The sequence below is a fragment of the Heliangelus exortis genome, chromosome 3 (assembly GCF_036169615.1).
Source record: "Heliangelus exortis chromosome 3, bHelExo1.hap1, whole genome shotgun sequence".
NCBI classification, from domain to species: Eukaryota; Metazoa; Chordata; class Aves; order Apodiformes; family Trochilidae; genus Heliangelus; species Heliangelus exortis.
In genome coordinates, this window is record NC_092424.1 from 64399495 (window position 1) to 64417441 (window position 17947).

Genomic DNA, 17947 nt, shown 5'->3' on the forward strand with positions numbered 1-17947 from the left:
TGCAGCCACACTGCTGGGGCACCCACCCCAGCTACCGGCATCACCTCCTCTGCCAGACGCGACGAGTCAGCCACAGCCTGGATGGGATGTGGAAATCTTGCCGCTGGTCCTAGGGCTGGCTGTCCCTCTGGAGAGGTGACCCATGCTCAGCCGTTCAGGGTGTACCTGAACACAGAGTGGAGGCAAAAAAAAAAAAAAAAAAAAGAAAACCAAGCCAGAAAGGAAGCACTGACAGATGAAGAGCAACAAAACAAAGCTGAGCCAAGCAGGGGTCCAGCAGGGAGTGAGAGTGAGGAAATGTGGCTGTACAAATGGTTGAAAATGTGAAGTCTGAATTAAAAAAAAAAAAAAAAAAAAGAAAGAAAGAAATAAATACGGAATTGTTTTCTCCTGGTACACTTGAAGTGGGCAGTATGCCTCAGCAGGGATGTGTACTGCTCAGCAGAACTGTGAGGCAAATCAATTTATCTGCTGAGATAGGCATTCACCACGTCTCAAAAGTGTGCACTGCCAGGCCCAGATAAACCCCATGAGCTTCTGAAGCTCTTAAGCTCCAAATTTCTCACCTTCAACACCTTCCACACTGTAATCTCAAACTCAAAGTTCACTTATTGTTGCTTATGGGAAGATCACAGAACACCTACTGTAGTGCAACTCTTTCTTTTCAAACATCCGTTTCCCGGTTGTCAACTTTTTTTCCTACAGCACCTCTCATGTAGCTGTGCACTCCCTTTCCTTCCTCCTGCTCTGAGACCTACAGCTCCCATCACTGCAAAAATAGCTAGTGTGGAAAGCTAACTTCTCCTGCTAGAAAACTCAATTAGCTGAGCTAGAACCATGGAAGGACTGCCCAAATGATTCACCTTGATGCCCTTCCTCCATCTTATCCTTGCTTTGCTGCTTTTCCAAAACAATAATTCTTATTTGCAGATAGCTAGTTGTTGTGGCCTTGCTGATGAAACTGTCCTGATGCACCTCGGGAAAGTGAAAATGAAGCTGTAGGAGGTATCTCTCACACCTTGAAGTCATCTGCTGACTTTTCCTTAGGTAGTCAGGAGTAGCTAAAATATACTGAATATAACACACAGAATATATTTCACGCCAGGCAAATGGAATGAGCACCTAAAAATAAAAGCAGAGACTGAGCCTAAACCATCACTCATCAGTAAAATCCTCATTCTGACATAGACAGAGTGGTAGTTTTGTGTGTTAGTTAAACATAACAGGGGAAAACATAAATTAAAAAGAAAAAAGAACCACTGATCTTAAAAAGGGGAAAATATCAAGGCATGTGGATGCACATGCCCATTAACTACATGTGACACAGAGATACTTCTGTCTGATCACAGCTTTTGAAATCTAGGCTCAAGATTATCCTTCAGATGACCATTAATATATCCTATGGTTTCAAATGGTATCCATTTTTCCTATTAAATCTCTATAAGAACAATATATTTGGAAAAGGCCAATGAAGCAGAAAGCCTTTTTAGCCTTTTCTGCTGAAAAAAACACATGCCAGCCAGAATACAAATCTAGGGAAGACAGAAATTACTGAAATTCAGAAATCAAGTTGTCTTTATCCAGAAGGTTCTGTTCCTCTGCACTGTAACATTTGTGAGATTGAATGGCCTACTACTGCTCTTGTTTTCGTCTCTTTCCTTAGTGGTGTACTTTTAAAAAGTCTGTTTGCAAATTTATGCTGGTATGATAATGTCTAGCAAACGCCAAGCTGGTTTAAAGATCAAGCTCCTGAACATTCACAAGGACCTGTTGTGTTCATACTGGAAATACTTAGAAAATACCACATTCCTGAATCTGTACTCAGCTGGATTTGTCAATTGCCAGTAGTGTACTCCAGAAAAATTGCTTCCCTGGCATCTAACTAAAATCTGTAGAAATCTATTTAATGTTATATTATTATGTGTATACACACGTACGTATATATATTATGTGTGCACCCCTTTTGGCTCCATCAAATTAATACTTTTTTAATAATTAAAAAAGATCAATGTATTCTAGTACCATGAAGATGAAGACTCCCTGTGATGAGATAATCCACCTGTGATCTGCTGCCAGCTTGAGTGAGACATAGTTCAAGGTAAAATGTATTTAGAGATGTGAAGTAGTAGATTGCCAGCAAAGAAAACATTCCTGTTTCCTTATCTTAAGGAGACTGGCTTCCTGGTAGCTGTGGATCCTCCCCCTGAAGTACTACAACACTCTTGTTCAGCATTTTTTATTTTGTCTTGTAGTGATAGGGGAGGTTATGTATAATCTCTGTGGCTGTTCGATTCTCTTTTTTGCTCCCACATGGGGTAGTACTGGAGTTCATGCAGTACCATAAGAGATGACTCCGTAACACACTAATTACATAGGGGTTTCAAAGTACTTTGAAAATGAAAATTGCTGTATCAGTGCAATGCATCAGCGCATAATATGATTATTTATATAGCATATATAACTATTAGTGGAAGCCTAGCTTTAAGTCCTTTTGGGACTAAGGTGGGGAGAAGATTTGGAAAAAAACCCCATGTCCTTGCACTTTCACTGCATCTGGTTAAGGTAGATAACTAGCATCCTGAGTTCCTCTGCTGGCATCCTTGATTATAAAATATTATGAAAAAAAAAATGATTGAAGTAAATGTGGATTCCTATGAGAAGAGATACAAAATTACTTTCTAAACTGCCAGCCAAAACTTATAGTTGTTAACATCTGTGAGATTAATTTTGAATTAAACTAATAGAATGAATTTGCTCATTCTAAAAGAATGAAATAGGAGAAACACCAGCTTGTTAATTAACAGATAGTTAATGGAGCAGGATATTCTAGAGATATTTGAGCACTCCTTATTACATGATGTAAGGAAAAAATAATCTCTACATAAAGTTTTTTCAATCCAAAACATTTAGTATCTCTTGTATAAGTGATACAGAGAAAAGAAGTGAGAGAAAAGCAGTGGAAGAAAATGGGAGAAATGGGAGAAGTAAAGATGAAGACAAAAAAGACTAACAGTGTATTACAGCTCCTAGCTGAAGTCCCAGACAGGATGGAAGAGGGTTGAATTCCTACATTTATCACTATCATCCATGCAGAAATCCATTTATACCTTTACAGTGAGATTTTTCAGGACAAGCAAAGGTGATTAACTAATTTTCCTTGATTCTCCAGAAATTGTATGGGAAAAAAATCCAGGCTCACTTTCTCTACTTGCACACCCTTTGACAGCACCACTTGAGCATCCACCCGACCACTGAGGGACTAAGCCTATAGCCAGTCCAAAGTCCACAGAGCTGGGGGTTACTGACAACCAAAACAGAGGCAGAAAAAATTCCTCAGAGGTTGTTCTAGAGCCCAGCAAGCTGCAGAAGGCCCACACATTCATGGCTTGATCCCCTCTGTGCTCCTTAAATAAAGCTACAGGGACTCAACTACAAGAAAGTACTATGTAAATCTCAGAGCAGGTTTTTCATCTCACGTCACTCAAAAGAAACTCCTTGTCCTCAACAGAGGAATGCCAGGTCAAACCAGGTAGTATTCTTGTCTGAGTAATACTTCTTTGCCTCCACACACAGAATGCAGGTGACAATCTTACAGTTGGTTATATATTCAGCTTTCAAACAACTATGACGAGTCTCCAAAATATATGGCAGAGTACTCCCAGCAAAACACTTTGAAGTAATGATGCATAGATAAAAACTAGGGAAATTCAAAGTGTAAGCAGAGCTTGTGTTTTGAAGAGGCCTGCCAGGGAGGAGTGTGTCCTATTATATGTAAATACAGCTGAGAATAGCATGCAAATATGGTCATTAGTGAAGGTTTGAACTTTTCCAGAACATCTTCAATTTTAAGCCAAGCTACTTCAACCTTCAAAGGCAGCAAACTCTGTGACTCAGCAGAAGCTGAGATTGAAAATGCCTGTTTCAGCAACAGCTGGTGGTTTTAAGATGCTGAAGTATCCAGAGGCTTTTCTAATCCCTTAAGATATTTTCCATGCTGTTTTCCTATTCAGTTAGTTGCAGACGAGTAAAAGTGAACTACTGTATATCCCATGAATGCACTGTTTTGCTATAAATTTTTGTTGTATTTCCTTACATATTGGGGGCTGCTTACATTTTCCTCTACAGACCTATGTTGTAGATGGGAAAAGAAGGAAGAAGAGTACGGAAAGACTCGCTAAAGAGCTACAGAGAAAAGAGGGCACACTCAGCAGCATGGAAAAAATGCTCAGGTGTTTCGGATATGAAAAACTTTTGAACCAGGATGATGATCAGCAAGCAAAGGTTTCATTCTTCCATTGCCCAACCCAGCAGTTAGATGCATGTTATAAGTACCCGACACTCCCTTATGCAGTCCTGTGTAAATTTGATACGGACATCACAGAAATGTATTTCATTACATTTACAAAAGTTGCATCTGTTTGTAAAGGAAACGCTTAAATTACTTTTGATAAGCTTGCCTCTGCACTCAGTTACGTTTAAAAAAACCCACAACATTGTAAGAAAATAGTATGACTACAGGTATCCAAGTGGTCATCACTCAAGACTTAGTAGCTTAAACCCACAGCTTTTCCTTTGCAGTAACGTCAATGAAAATTTTATGTTGTAATATCACTCTCTGGATTCAATTTGTTTATGTCTGAAATTGAGAGGAATTTTTGCATAGATTTGAATGATTGAAACTCTGGAATTTGTGAATATTTTCTGTCAGCTCTAATGGGAAGCATGCAACTGTGGTCTAAGCTTGCTTCAAGGAGCAATTTAAATGTCTGAACATTTTCCCTTTTATACCAGTCTAAGCTCCCATGTCTTATTTTGTTATGCACATTTCCTCAACACAGTAGCAGAGACCCATCCTTTTTAAGTGATGGGAGAGTCCACAGGAGGAAGCCATTACTTTTGATGGGTTGACTCCCTTTGCTGTGGATAACTAACCCAGTACAGCCAGTCCCAGCCCCCCTTGCTTCCAGCACTGAGCTTCTTCAGATCTTGAAAGGAGGCAAGGTTAAACAATCGCTGTAAGAACATGTCTGTCTTTGCCCAAGGTGCCTTTGCATTGCAAATTCCAGCAAGCCAGTAAACTGGATGCAGCATTTTGGCTACCATGAGAAAAGAGTGAGGGCAGTCCTTTTGGAGGAGGCACTTGGCCTTACCAGATGACTGAGCAGCTGTATCTTTCTAAGCAGTTTCTTAGACACAGTACCCTTAGATAATGCTTATCCTGTACGTCTGTATTGCTTCATAGGGTCTCCTGCTCGTGCTGTATGTCAGGAAGTATTTAAGACAAAATTAAGACAAGCATTATTTTTTGTGTCTATCGAAATACCTTTTAAATAAGTACAGGAACCAATAAGCTCTTCCTGTTTCAATCCAGTGATGTGCTGGCATCATGTAATTTTCATCTGACACACTTTCCAGGACTGACAGAGTCTGGGTGTGAACGTATCCTTAGGCACAGTCAAAAGCACATGGTTTAAGCCAGGGAAAGGCAGTAACTTCTTTGCAGAGCTCATCTCCCAGGCCTGGGTTTCTGAAGCCATCGTGTTAGAATAAATTGGAATAAAATAGAGGGCCTTTATATTGTTTCAAGGGAATGGGCCTGAGAGTATATCCAGGCAATGGTTTCTCAGACATGGATTATGCTTCTCACCTTGCTGCCTGTGTTGGCAGTAGAAATGTGAGTAATGCAGGAGTAGATTCAACAGCTCTGTACCATCAGAGGACTGCTTTTTTTTTTGCCAGAGAAATCCTCAACGCCCGTGCACACCACCGCAGGCATCACATTGCTTTGGCAGATCTAACTGGAGTGAATAGCATAGGAAGGCAAGGAAGACATCTTCAAGGAGATTCTGGTCAATTTGATAATTTATGACCATCTGTATACCACATGCTGTTAAAAAACTTTGTAGCAGGGGTAGTCCATGAACTCAACTGAAAGCCCAGTTTTTCCAGTTTTGTATTATGGGTAAATAGAAAAGAAAAAGTTCTACAGGAGGTAGGTACATCCTATTGTTCTGCCCTATTTTGTTTTAATTCTGGAAAAAGGGAGCAGTAGTAATCCTGAAGGAAATACAAGAAGAATTACAATTAGTTATGACTCAGTGAGGTAGGACCAGACACCACCAAAACAGGAACAAATTTTAACATACCCAGAACTCCACATTGCCCAGTCAAGGTAACTTCAGATCTGGATCAGCTCCCAGAACCGATTTGCAAAACTCTACCCTTCACATCACTATTTTTATTTTTATTTTGTTTAATTTCCTGGAATCAATACCAAGCTGCAGAGAAGTTCTGAAGTGGCAGAGTGGCAATGAGCAGTTGAGGCAGTGATGCTGTGTAGCAGGGCAGCACCATAGGCAGCTGCAGCTTTGGAGCAGTGAGACAAGTACATAATTTAAAAATGCCTGATTTCAGGGGGTGTGACAGGTACACTCAAGAGTTTCTGTGAGCTTGTTCCAGTTCTCAAACTGTTACTGTAGTGTCCACTTTAAACGTGAGGATTTAATTTCTAAATTCGGAAATAACCTTGTGTGCTCACTGTATTTAAAATACCTTGAAATTATGTGATCTGCATATAGGTTTCAGGCTGTCTGTAACTTGCTGAACTTCTAAGCTTACTCTTTACAAATATTTCCAACCACTGGTCAAGGGTGGGTGCCTTAGGATGAACATGTGTTTTTTCAAAATAATTCTACACAAAACATAAATTTTTACTACTTAATAGATTTCACATAGTTTTCTTGCTTTTTTATTTGTAACCAATTTGTTTTTAAAACCTTGAGAGGTGTATTTTTACAGTCTCTTTTTCAGTTTGGATTCAGTATCTAATGTATCCCCCCTACAGAAGTTAAGAAATATGCTCTAGCATTTTATCATATTTTTTGTCAGCTGCAGACAATACAACTGCTGCCACAGAGATGCCCTACAACACCTATAAAAATTGCATGCATGGCACACAAGTTATATCCTTGTTTTACGCTTGGTATACCCTTCCTTTTGTCCAGATGAACTAGGATAAGCCAGCTTAAAGAAGACACAGTATTTAAAGAATATACCAAGGAGTCACTCTTTGTGCTGGTGCTTTGGAAGTACCTTTCACAGCTGTAAATCCACTACCACTGTCCTAATTATTTTCCCCATTTTTCACTAATTGGAGGGAAAAGAATTTGTATTTAAAATAGCAAGCAAATTTGTAAGTAGAAAGCTGTATGAAAACTGCATGACCATTGTATTTTGTATTTTCAAATACAAAAGGAGCTGACCCACCATCTTAAGAGTCCAATGCTGGAAAGCCAAGCTCTTTATATCTTCATTCGTGAAAAGGAGCAAAATGGTGAGGCAGTAGACAGTACACAAAAAAAAAAAATCTGTATCAAATGCAGTTCCTTTCTCTCATTGACTCTGAAGGAATGAGGATTTCATTCCAGACTGTCAGTCAATCAATCTGATTACACAGGGAAATATAAACTAGAGGCAACGATTTAATAATGTTGAATCTATGCCATATATACAAATTGTTTGGAAAAATTATGCAATAGTATCTTAACACTATCTTTTTTTATAATAGTTATTATTTTAATAGCAAATACTTTGAGGCTCATAGCAAGACTGGAATTACAGTAGTTCATGTTGAGTAGGACTTTGTTCCAGGAGTGGCACAAGCAATGCCTGTTTTTCCAGTGTTGTGAGGATATATATGCCTGTGAAATTTCAGTTCCATGTAAATCCAGATGGATTAAACCAAGAATACCACTGAAATGCAGAGTGACTGGAGAAAAATGAAGAGGGAAGGATGGATTTTGGTTTATATGACTGAAACAAAAGATTTATGGACATATGAAAAAGTAAAAGACAGTAAGAAAATATATTTATACTAAATTAAAACTTTATTGACTAATGTTCTCCAGACAACATGATCCAATGGACTATGGTTGCATACATGCAATGAAGTTGAACACAACAGTAGTTTAACATGGAATGTCAAACAAATTAATATAATGAATTAAATGAAACAATTTATCTGTGTTGCTGCAAAATGAAACCAAGCTATGTATTTCCTTGGTCAATCTGTGTTCAGCTAAGAGGCAATGCATTTGAAGAAACTGGTAGATTTCTTTAGCATATATTTCAAATAAATTAGCTAGAACTGTACTCTTCAAAATCCTTTCAACTTCACTTGCATTTCAAACAAAATCTAAGTGTAAACACTAAAGTTGCCAGAGCCATTTAGGAACTCAGAGTGGACATTACTGTTCAGTTAACATGAATACTTAAAACAAGAAAAATACCAGTTACTGCAAAAGCCATGTAGGCGTATTTTATTATTAATCCAGCACAAAGCATTTCTCCTAAGTTTCTCACATAAAAGACTAAAGCTTGCTTACAGTACTACATCTTCTATCATTCAAGCATCATTATTACCTATCAAGGAGATCAGCTAGATGACCTAATGGGTCTTTTCCACCCCTAACTTCTACAAAAGAAAATCATTCATGCCAGCAAGAACATGGTTCGCTACATCTTGGGCTTGATCCTGGAGCCTTCGTTCAGGCAAAACTCCCACTGACTTAAAAGAGAGACTTTCCAGAGCAAAACACCCAGGATTAGGCCCTTTTAATTTTTTTAATTTTAAAAAAGCATCCATTTAGGATACATGGAAAATATTCCATAGAATTAAAAAAATATAATGACATGTGCTTCACTTGCATTGAAGGAATCAGAGAATGTAAACACCATAGTGGCCCACATCTTCACAATATCCATGAGAAAGTGTCAACTGCAAGTAATCTATGTGCATTTATTTCTCAACGTGTGCTTCTGAGAGTGTTTTGTGTTTACCTTTACTTCCACCTCCACACACGTGTACACCCTTCACTTAAAGATGTGATAAAATCCATTGAAGACTGTTGCTTGCCTGTCTCAATGCTTCATTCTGCAAGTTGCAGTAAAGTAGGTTTTACATGATGCTAATTGGACTGTATGTGAGCAGCAGGACACTAATACCACTGTGGGCAAGAGAGTGTGGTTGCTGGTTCTGTGAGTGTGGAGTCATCCCACTTACACACATCATTAATCTACCTGCATGAAGGGCTGGAAAAGCAGGTGATCCAAGTACTTCTTGGTGGGCCATGTCTGAAATTTGAGTTGAAGAATTCAAAGGCTGTAGATTGTCCTCATGGGAGCCTTTAGACAACCTAGAGGACCACGTACAAAAGTTTACCTTCAAAGTGCACTTTCTAAGAATGGAATGTTCTTGACAGAGAAATGATCAGAGGCAATCCTGAACTTTTTTGCTTGTTGAATAGGAAAAATGTTTTCATCCTCAGGCAGCACTTCACCCTGACAAATGTGAGTTCAGTTATTATTGGGTTTTAGTATTACAGAAGATTCTTTAGAAACAAACATGATAGTACACACATACACATACACTCAGATATTTACAGCTTTCCTAGAAAAACAACCCCCTACCTTAGTACTGACTATCTATCTTTTTCCTTTTTTTTTTTTTTTTTTTTTTTTAGTATTTAAATTCTTTAAACCAGCTACATTAAATACCAATGTGTACTGTACCACCCCACACCAACCCCACATCCCCCCAGAAAAACCAGCAAGTATTTTAAAAGTTTGTTTGCTTGTTTTTATGACTGTTAAAATCTCCTGCTTGAGATTGTTAAGTACCACCTCCACTGGAACAAGATCAGCACTGACTGCACCTTCCAATGCACGTTGTTTCATAGTTGACAAGTACTGCAGCTTGGAGCTTAGATCTCCAGGTCGTCAGGTCGAGGTCTGCTGCTGGCTCGGCTGCTGGCTCGGCTGGGAGGCCTCTGGTCCACTATGGTGAGGGGTTGCAGCTCATGTCCCGACGCCAGTTTTTTAGTGTTCTGGTGCTCATCGGAGAAGTCGAAGGGCTGGGCGTGCGAGTTGGAGATGGTGCTGCCAGCCTGCCCCATTCTGTTCTGCTCCGCGCTGTAGTTGGCCCAGTTTTGCTCGCTGGCTTGTTTATTGTAGTTACGACAGGAGGAATTGTTCCTGTCTCCGGTAACAAGCTTGTACCCTGGGGGAGACATGGGAGACAAGGGGGCAGTTGGGGAGGAGCAGCCATTGTAATAAGCGTACTTGGGGGAGCCGCAGTCCTTGGAAGGGCTTATGGCACCGCTGTGGGAGTAGGGGTCGGTTTTCCCTTTCACACGATCCTTGACACCCTTGAAGAACACGTAGAAAAGCTCGATGATGTTCAAGGCAAGAGACACCAAAGACACAACCAGCATGAAGAGGATGAAAATGGTTTTCTCGGTCGGACGGGAGAGGAAACAGTCCACTCTGTGCGGGCACGGGTCGCGCTCGCAGGTGTAGATGGCGTTCAGGCTGAACCCATAGATGTACCACTGTATAAGCAAGAAAGCCACCTCGAAGACAGATTTGAACAGGATGCTGATGATGTAAGTACGGAGCAGCCCACCACGCATCTTCACTTTGCCGTGCTCTTCGATCCCATACTTGAATTTCTTAATTTCTATTTGCTTGAGGTGCATTTCCACATTCACGCCGTCATTTTGGACCACCTTGAGCTCTTCTTCTCTTTTGTTTAGCTTCTCTTCTTTCCTCATTACGTAGAACACGTGCGCTAGGTACAAGAGGGTAGGCACAGACACAAATATAATCTGCAGGACCCAGAAGCGTACGTGGGAGATGGGGAAGGACTTGTCATAGCAGACGTTCTCACAACCAGGCTGTTGGGTGTTGCACCGGAAAGCAGACTGTTCATCTCCCCAGGCTGACTCGACTGCTGTCCCCAGTAGCAAGATGCGGAAAATAAAGAGGACAGACAGCCATACTTTCCCTCCTGCAGTGGAGTAGGCTTGAACTTTGTCCAGAAGTTTTCCCAAGGCACTCCAATCACCCATCTTCACAGGATGTTGGCTAAAGAAGGGCACAAAAGGGAAAAAGAAAAAAAAAAAGTGATTGATAAGACTACTTTTTACTACCTTTGATACACTGAATGGCAGACCAATGCCAATAGAGCACTTATGTCAGCTTTGTTTTAATTAATATATTTCACACATCTGTAAAGAAACCAGGGTTTTTGTCTGCAGGTGGAGTGCAAAGTCAGGGAAGCTGAAAATAGAAAGTAACCTATAATGTCTCAGAGCACAATGAAAGAAAGAGGTTTCTAATTTCACTTCACTTTTCAAGAAGTCTGTGACAACCTATACTGTGGTTGGCTCAGCTCCCTTGGTGGCAACCTCAGTTCCATGATCTACATTTGCCCTGGGTAAAAAATATCTGTGACACACTGCTGAAACAGTGTGGAAGTATGTAGTAGCACTGACTGAATATGCTAGGAAGAAATTAAAGATTTATCTCTTTCAGTGTGGATCATTCATGGTAATTTTTATGTTCACTCTTTGTGAGAATAAGGAAGCAAACCACAATATAACCTAAATACAAAATATTATATACTATGTTAATCTTAGGGTAAAATACCTAAAATTTTATCATTACAAAATACATGCTACTTTTCCTACAACAAGATTGAACTGAGCTCTTGCCTATCACTATATTTAAGAGTACAATCCTAAAGATGCCAAGTTTATCCTATATGCATCTTCAGAAAACTTGCTATCTAAATACAATTTTCATTAATATGTGCAGCACAGAGATTAAGGTTGTTATTCTTTACCTACACTTTTATGAAGGAACCAAAAATAGCAAAAACATGAAGCACAGCTAAGCTCATGTTACCATATTGGAGGAACTGGTTTCCTGTTTATCTGTGGTTTGCTTAATTTATTGCAGTTTCAGCTTTGTATTTGCACCTTTTTGTACTTAAATTCCTTCACTTTGTTTTGAAAGGAAAAAAGATTTAGCAAGAAAAAAAGGTAAATGAGCTCTTTCTGTTTTCAAGGCAACTCCTGGCGTGCAGTTTGCATTCCAAGTGTTGAACACTGCAAGTTTAAATTCTCTCTCTACTTGGGTTTTAAAGTGCGTATTTCTGGGACAGAGGCAGCTTCTTGGGGATATCTGGAAATACGCAGCATGACATAAAAACAAATGAAATGGCGCATGGCATAAAAACAAATGAAATGGCTTACTTGATGTTCTAGATGCCTACAAGAAAAAAAAAAAGTTCACTATAGGATTTTTATCAACTCTAGAAGAGCAATCTTAGCTGCATAAAAACCTAACATTTTATCTGTCCACACATCAACAAGCATGTGAAATTGAGCACTTCAAAAGAAAAAATAATCACAAAGCTTCCCTTCTAAAGCAGATGCTGCTGGGTATAGATATTGTTCCGTGCATGCTGAATAATCCCTTCCTGGTATTAATGGCTTCGATAATGTCCAAATTACTTCCTCCCCATTGCATCATGGATATAGTCCCTAGTGAAGGTCATTTATAGAAAAAGTCCTTTTTGGATAATTCATAAAATAGGAAATTTTAGCACCAAGGAGATTTTCTTTCAAGAAGCAGTGAGTCACTGGAAACAGAAGATTATAAGTCTGGCAAACTCAATCATAACAACAGATGCCAAATAAAAACACACCGTATTGGAAAGAGCTGGAGAGAGCAATGGGAGACAAGTGCTTAAAGTACTCGCTCGGAAATCTTGGAGATGCCAATTATCTTTGAACCCCTGCAAAATATCCCAGGGCCATTTCCTCAGCCTGCTGAGTCAGCTTGCTCTGAAGTTTACCTACTGCCGAGTGCAGACCCTTCCCCACATAATTAGGTCTTCACGTGAATGAAGCCCCATCAAAGGATCAGGCCTGCTTCAGACTTTTTCCATCTGGAAGCCCCTACTGGGAGGGAGGAGTGCGACCTCTCTCCAGCCATCCCCAGAGCTTTGGTCCTTCCTGGGAAAGGCAAATTCGTCTTTAGGGGCTGGAGGTGGCAGAGGAGGAGTCAGGCACACCAGCGCGGAGGTCTTCGGGAAAGTCTGGAATAAAATGTGACCACGTTCCTCCTCTGGCTGGGATTGTTAAAACAGAGAACAGCTTGTAACTTACACAACACGTGAAGTTTGTTTTAAGGGGAAGCTATTTGCTTCATGTCCTAGAAGTAGAAGTGGACAGAAGGAACCTTTTTCAAGTAAAAACTTCTTGATTTAATTACTCAGCTTTCAGACGATTCCAAACTACTGCATTACAAACTTTCTACACTCAACGTATTTTTTTACTGTCTAAATATTGTTTCAGATTGAAAGTTTGATTAAGAAAACAGAGGACCTGTTATGTCTAGGCAGTTATGTGCTGTTTGTTTTTTAATTACACTCCACTCTGGTCCGTTAATACAACACGATTTACTTCAGTTCTGACCTACTGAATCCCACCCTGCAATATTTTGAAAATTTACTACCTATTTTTTTAATTTGCTTCAGCATGCAAAATTGCTAAGTTTCATTTATGTCCTCTGGCAATATAAACTCAAAGAGGAAACATTCTGTGCTTGAATTACTCACACATAGTTCTGAAAAGCAGTTTCTTTTAAAGAGATCAGTTACACGCTAGCCTTTGCTAGTGATAAAAAAACCCCACATCAATTCAAAACATTGTACTGTTAATCAGATAACCTTGTGGTGGCACAAATGCATTACTCCTTCACTTAAGTGGATTCTGTTGCTTTATGAAACATTACTTTGTTTTATTGTAGAGAAAATTCATTCATCAGATCTGATTTGTTTACTTTCAGGGCACTGAAAGATAATTTTTATTAATTGATTACAATATCAGTTTACCAGGTTTAAAAAGAAGTTTTGTATCAATCACTTACTTAGGTATTCTAGCTTTGTAAATAGTTTGAAATGGGTGGAAGATAAACTTTAAAACAGCTCTTCAGCATTCTGGACTTCTACTTCTTTTAACACTTCCAAATACCTTAAATGAGTCCATTGAAAGACACAGGTTGACCTGATTGATTGGTACAATTTCAGTGCTTCAGGAATTTAAGGATATGGTTGATGATGGCAACCTGTGTTTCGTGAGTTCTTACTGATTATTATTTTACAGGATTATAACCGTTTTCTGAGAAAGACTAATGCCAGCCTAGTAAACTCTTTAAAAGATGGATTTCTTCCAGGTCCTACTGTGTGTCAGTAAGGACAGGAAAAAAGCCACCCAGCTTCGGAAGATACAATAGTGTTCATCTGCCTAGGTTTTAGATAATCACATATATAAGAAATTTGATTTGTAAGCCACACTTAAGAAAATCTATCACTGTTTTTATGGACCACATTCATCATGCCATCTGGTGCAGATTTTCCAGGAAGAATAATGCAAACTCAGTGCTGTTATAATATGCCCAGGTTCTACTAGAGTGTTAGAAGGTCACATGCTAGTGGATGGAAGGGCAGTAAGGGTTAGAGTGGGATCTAAAATGGGATTTTGCAGCTGAAGCAGTTGGGAAACCCGCCAAAGTTTTGGTTTTCCTACCTCTCCTGCCTTTTTCCTGTGTGCTCACACATATAAATAGACAACAAAAGAGAAGATTCTGGACCTTGAACATCACGCAGCTTGAGTAATTCCCAAAAGCAACCCACATAGCAGAGAAGGCAGCTGTCTGTGTACAACTGGGTTTTGAAGGGCTGGAATAAGGAAGGCTGTTTTTCTGAAGTCTTCAAAAGTCATTAAATGTCTTTCAGACATTCCCCTTTGAAGGTGTAGTTTATACCTCTGCATATAAGCTTCATGTACTTTCATCCACTGGATAAAAACTACACACTAAATGGCTGCAATACCTAGAATTTTAAAATGTCACAGCTACCTGCTTTTTTCCTTGCCTGCTAGTATGGCTGCTGATCAGCCACCAGAGGATCAACCCTATAGCCTCTCCCATGCTGTACCCTCCCCGCCTAATTTAATTATAAAGCATAGTTGCAAATGGACCCAAAGCAGCCATTAGCAATTTCTCAGACATTCTCTAGCTGCACAAGTCAGGTCTACGCTCTCCAATACTGCCCAGATTCATCCCTCTCCTGACTCACTTTGGAATTAAGAGAAGAAACACTCAATTGCCTCAGGGGCCCTCAGGCCCTCTGATGCTTGCAGATTTTGAAATCTGGATTTCTAAAATGTACGGGTGGCATAAACAACAGACCAGGTGGCTCCACAGGAGATAAACTCAGTGGGTAACACGGGGAGGAGATACCAGAGACTGGGGGAAAGATAGCAACTTAACTGATGAAACAGACACATTGCTCAATGTCATCTAACCTTCCTCATGCCCACAGGAATCTTTGGCCTAAACTGACGTCCATTTCAGAGACAAATAAAATCAATCTTTCAGGCTTGCATAGTATGAGAGCCCAGATAACTTCACAGTGTCAAATCTGTTTGCACTGCGGAGCGTATGAGCATTCAGATTTCTGTCACAAACCAAATCCCTTGTGTCCCTCTCCTGAATACAGCCTGCTGCTTACCCCTCTCCCATTTGTATGCTCGGTAGGCATCATGGGTCAGTGCCAGTGTCTGGCTTTGAAGTTTCTGAAGGAAACATTTCAGTAAACATCCCAAAGACTAGAGGCTTAAATTCTGCAGTGTAGTGTGCTGTCCAGATGTTAAAAATGGCAGGATGAAAGCTTCACTCAAGTCCTCCAACTTGCTCCCTACGCGCACGCATGCACACACAAGTCAGGCACAAGGTGTCTGCAGCCCATTTTTTGTCCCCATTAGCAGAGGGTTCCGTCATAAATCTCTCACACAGAAATACAAAGCAACTCCTCAGACGAAATAAGCCACCTCACGCAGCTCTCTGGTTATCTCAAGGCAAAATGTGAGGACACACATAAGCACACAATATTCTTGTTTAAGAGGAAAGCGTGTTACTTGATAAGATAAACTGTGCTTCGTCTTTCAGCTGAAGGCTTTTCCCCCTGCCTCCTCGTGTTGCTTTTTTAACTACTGGCAAGCAGCAGGCAACAACTGCTATAAGGAATCACTCCAAGCTTAGAAATGCAAAAAGCTTTTCAGTTCTTCAAGAGATGCTGCTTGAGCGTTTTTGTGTGTGTGTGTTTTTGTTTTTTCTTCTGCATTTTGGTATTTAAGCCTTCGAGGTAACATAAAGGCAATGTGCCGTATTGACGTTATGACACATATTGTGGATATTCCACAGTTCTTCGTAGACAATTTTCATTTATATCCACCCAAAACTTTCCCAGACACTGCCAACGTGGTAAGGAATATCATGGTATTTCGCATTCCTCCTCTAAAATCCTTCACCGAGGTTGCTAAAACAGAGTAACTATATACAAAGCAGGTTAAAAATCCGTAACCTATGTCTGGATTTTATCACACCCATTTTAAAAGAAATGGGGAAAACTTATCAGGAAGACCACGTGAAAGTCACCACTTCAGTAGCTGCAGTATTTAACAAAGCACCTAATTAAGAACCTTACTCTGCCCAAACTATTAGGCATCAATCAGGATTTCCATATGAAAGCAAAACGTGTGGGGCAAAAATGAGAGGCACCCGGGACAAGGTACTAACTTCTGATGCAATTTCGGCACAACAGAGGAGACTGAAGCGCACACCTCGTCTTTTCTTTAAAGGAGCCCACGTTAAATCGGAGGCGAGGAAGACGGACAAGCGATTTCACCCAAACACCAGCAACAAGTCTGCAACTCAGCCAGCCCTGCTGCTACAACTTCACCGCAGCTTCTCCCTCCGTGGAACGAGGTCAGAACTTGAAACTTTCTAAGTCGTGTAAGAGCTGAAGAAGCGTACAGAGAGATGACCCAAGAAAGCAAAGAACTCCTACAAGTTTGAACTCAGCACTTTAAGAGAAGTTACGCTTTTGTGGATGTGTATTTTTAAACAAGTTCAGCCCTCAGCGCAGTAACTCAGAATTCTTGAGGTCAAAAGAAAGAAAGAAAGAAAAAAGTTTTCAGAAAAAGTGATACACAAGCAGATGAAAAAGGAAACTTTTAACTTACCCTTGCTGAACAGCAGTGAAACTGGATCAGAATACTTCTTTAGAGGGTTAAAGTAAAATGGAAGAGCAAGTTCAGGCACTCAGACCTGTCTATTTAAACTTTAAAAGTCTACTGCTGTTTTGTATTTTTCATCTTGCCTTCCCCACTAATGAAAGAAAATGTGCTGATACCTCGTAAAACTTTTTTCTCACTTGGAACGCTGGGAGAGCTTTTAACTTTTCAAGCCCTACTGTGAAAGAGGAGGGGAAGAGGAGGGGTGGCAGCCCAGGAGGAGGGGCGCGCTGCGAGTGGAGGGGAGGAAGGTGGGGGAGGCGGAGAAAGCTGAAGGCACAGCAAAAACCAGCCTGGGGAGAAGGAGGGAGAGGGGGCACGAAGGTCCTCTCTTGCTGATGTAACAAAACAAATACAAGGGCAGTCAGCAACCACCCCACATCCTCGCACCCCCCCCTCTCTCCCTCCCCCTCCGCCTTCTCTCCCTCCACCCCTTCCCCTCCGGTCACTGAGGGCACCTGGGTGGCTTCTTCCGCCAGATCTGGGCTTGCCCGGGACAGATGAAACAACTTAGCTCTCTGGTGTGCACCAGGAGTTTTACCAGAAGGAAAGGGAAGAATGCGTGAGGGGGATTAAGGGGTAAGCAGGGGGAACCTCCGAGATGCTGGGGCTGGACTGCAGAGCTTCTCTCTCGGTTCCCGCCTTGCCAGAGGAGGGAAAGGTCTCTCAAGACTTCTCGGCTTTTTGTTGGGAACACAGCTTTGTTTACTTAGGTCTGTTTCCTTTACGTGCACACATGAAAGTACGCACCAGGAGCAGCAGCGTGTTTGTTTCTACAGGAGATACCCATCACACTTTTTTTTTTTTTTTTTTTATTATTAATTGTTATTTGTGTGTATCCATCCCAGGGGAGAAATGAAGGAATGACCTCACATTTCAGGAAACTCTTTCCAGGAAACTTCAGAAAATAAACCATAGTATGGAGAATCAGTCTCAATAGTGAGAAGATGAGAAGAAATACT

The 17947-nt window shown here is 40.5% G+C and overlaps 1 protein-coding gene across 1 annotated transcript; it reads right to left on the reverse strand.

Annotated features, from left to right (window-relative positions):
• Positions 1 to 7867: 7867 nt before the first annotated feature.
• GJA1 (gap junction protein alpha 1) lies at positions 7868 to 17167 on the reverse strand. Its single transcript, XM_071741046.1, has 2 exons — positions 16935 to 17167; positions 7868 to 10923 (listed from the first exon to the last, which is right to left on the reverse strand). Exon 2 carries the CDS (start codon positions 10905 to 10907, stop codon positions 9762 to 9764), a length of 1146 nt encoding a protein of 381 aa, XP_071597147.1. The 5' UTR covers positions 10908 to 10923; positions 16935 to 17167; the 3' UTR covers positions 7868 to 9761.
• Positions 17168 to 17947: the final 780 nt, after the last annotated feature.

Bases quoted from the DNA above. Each gene is read 5' to 3' on its own strand.
- GJA1 (XM_071741046.1), bottom strand. From the start codon at position 10,907: ATGGGTGATTGGAGTGCCTTGGGAAAACTTCTGGACAAAGTTCAAGCC.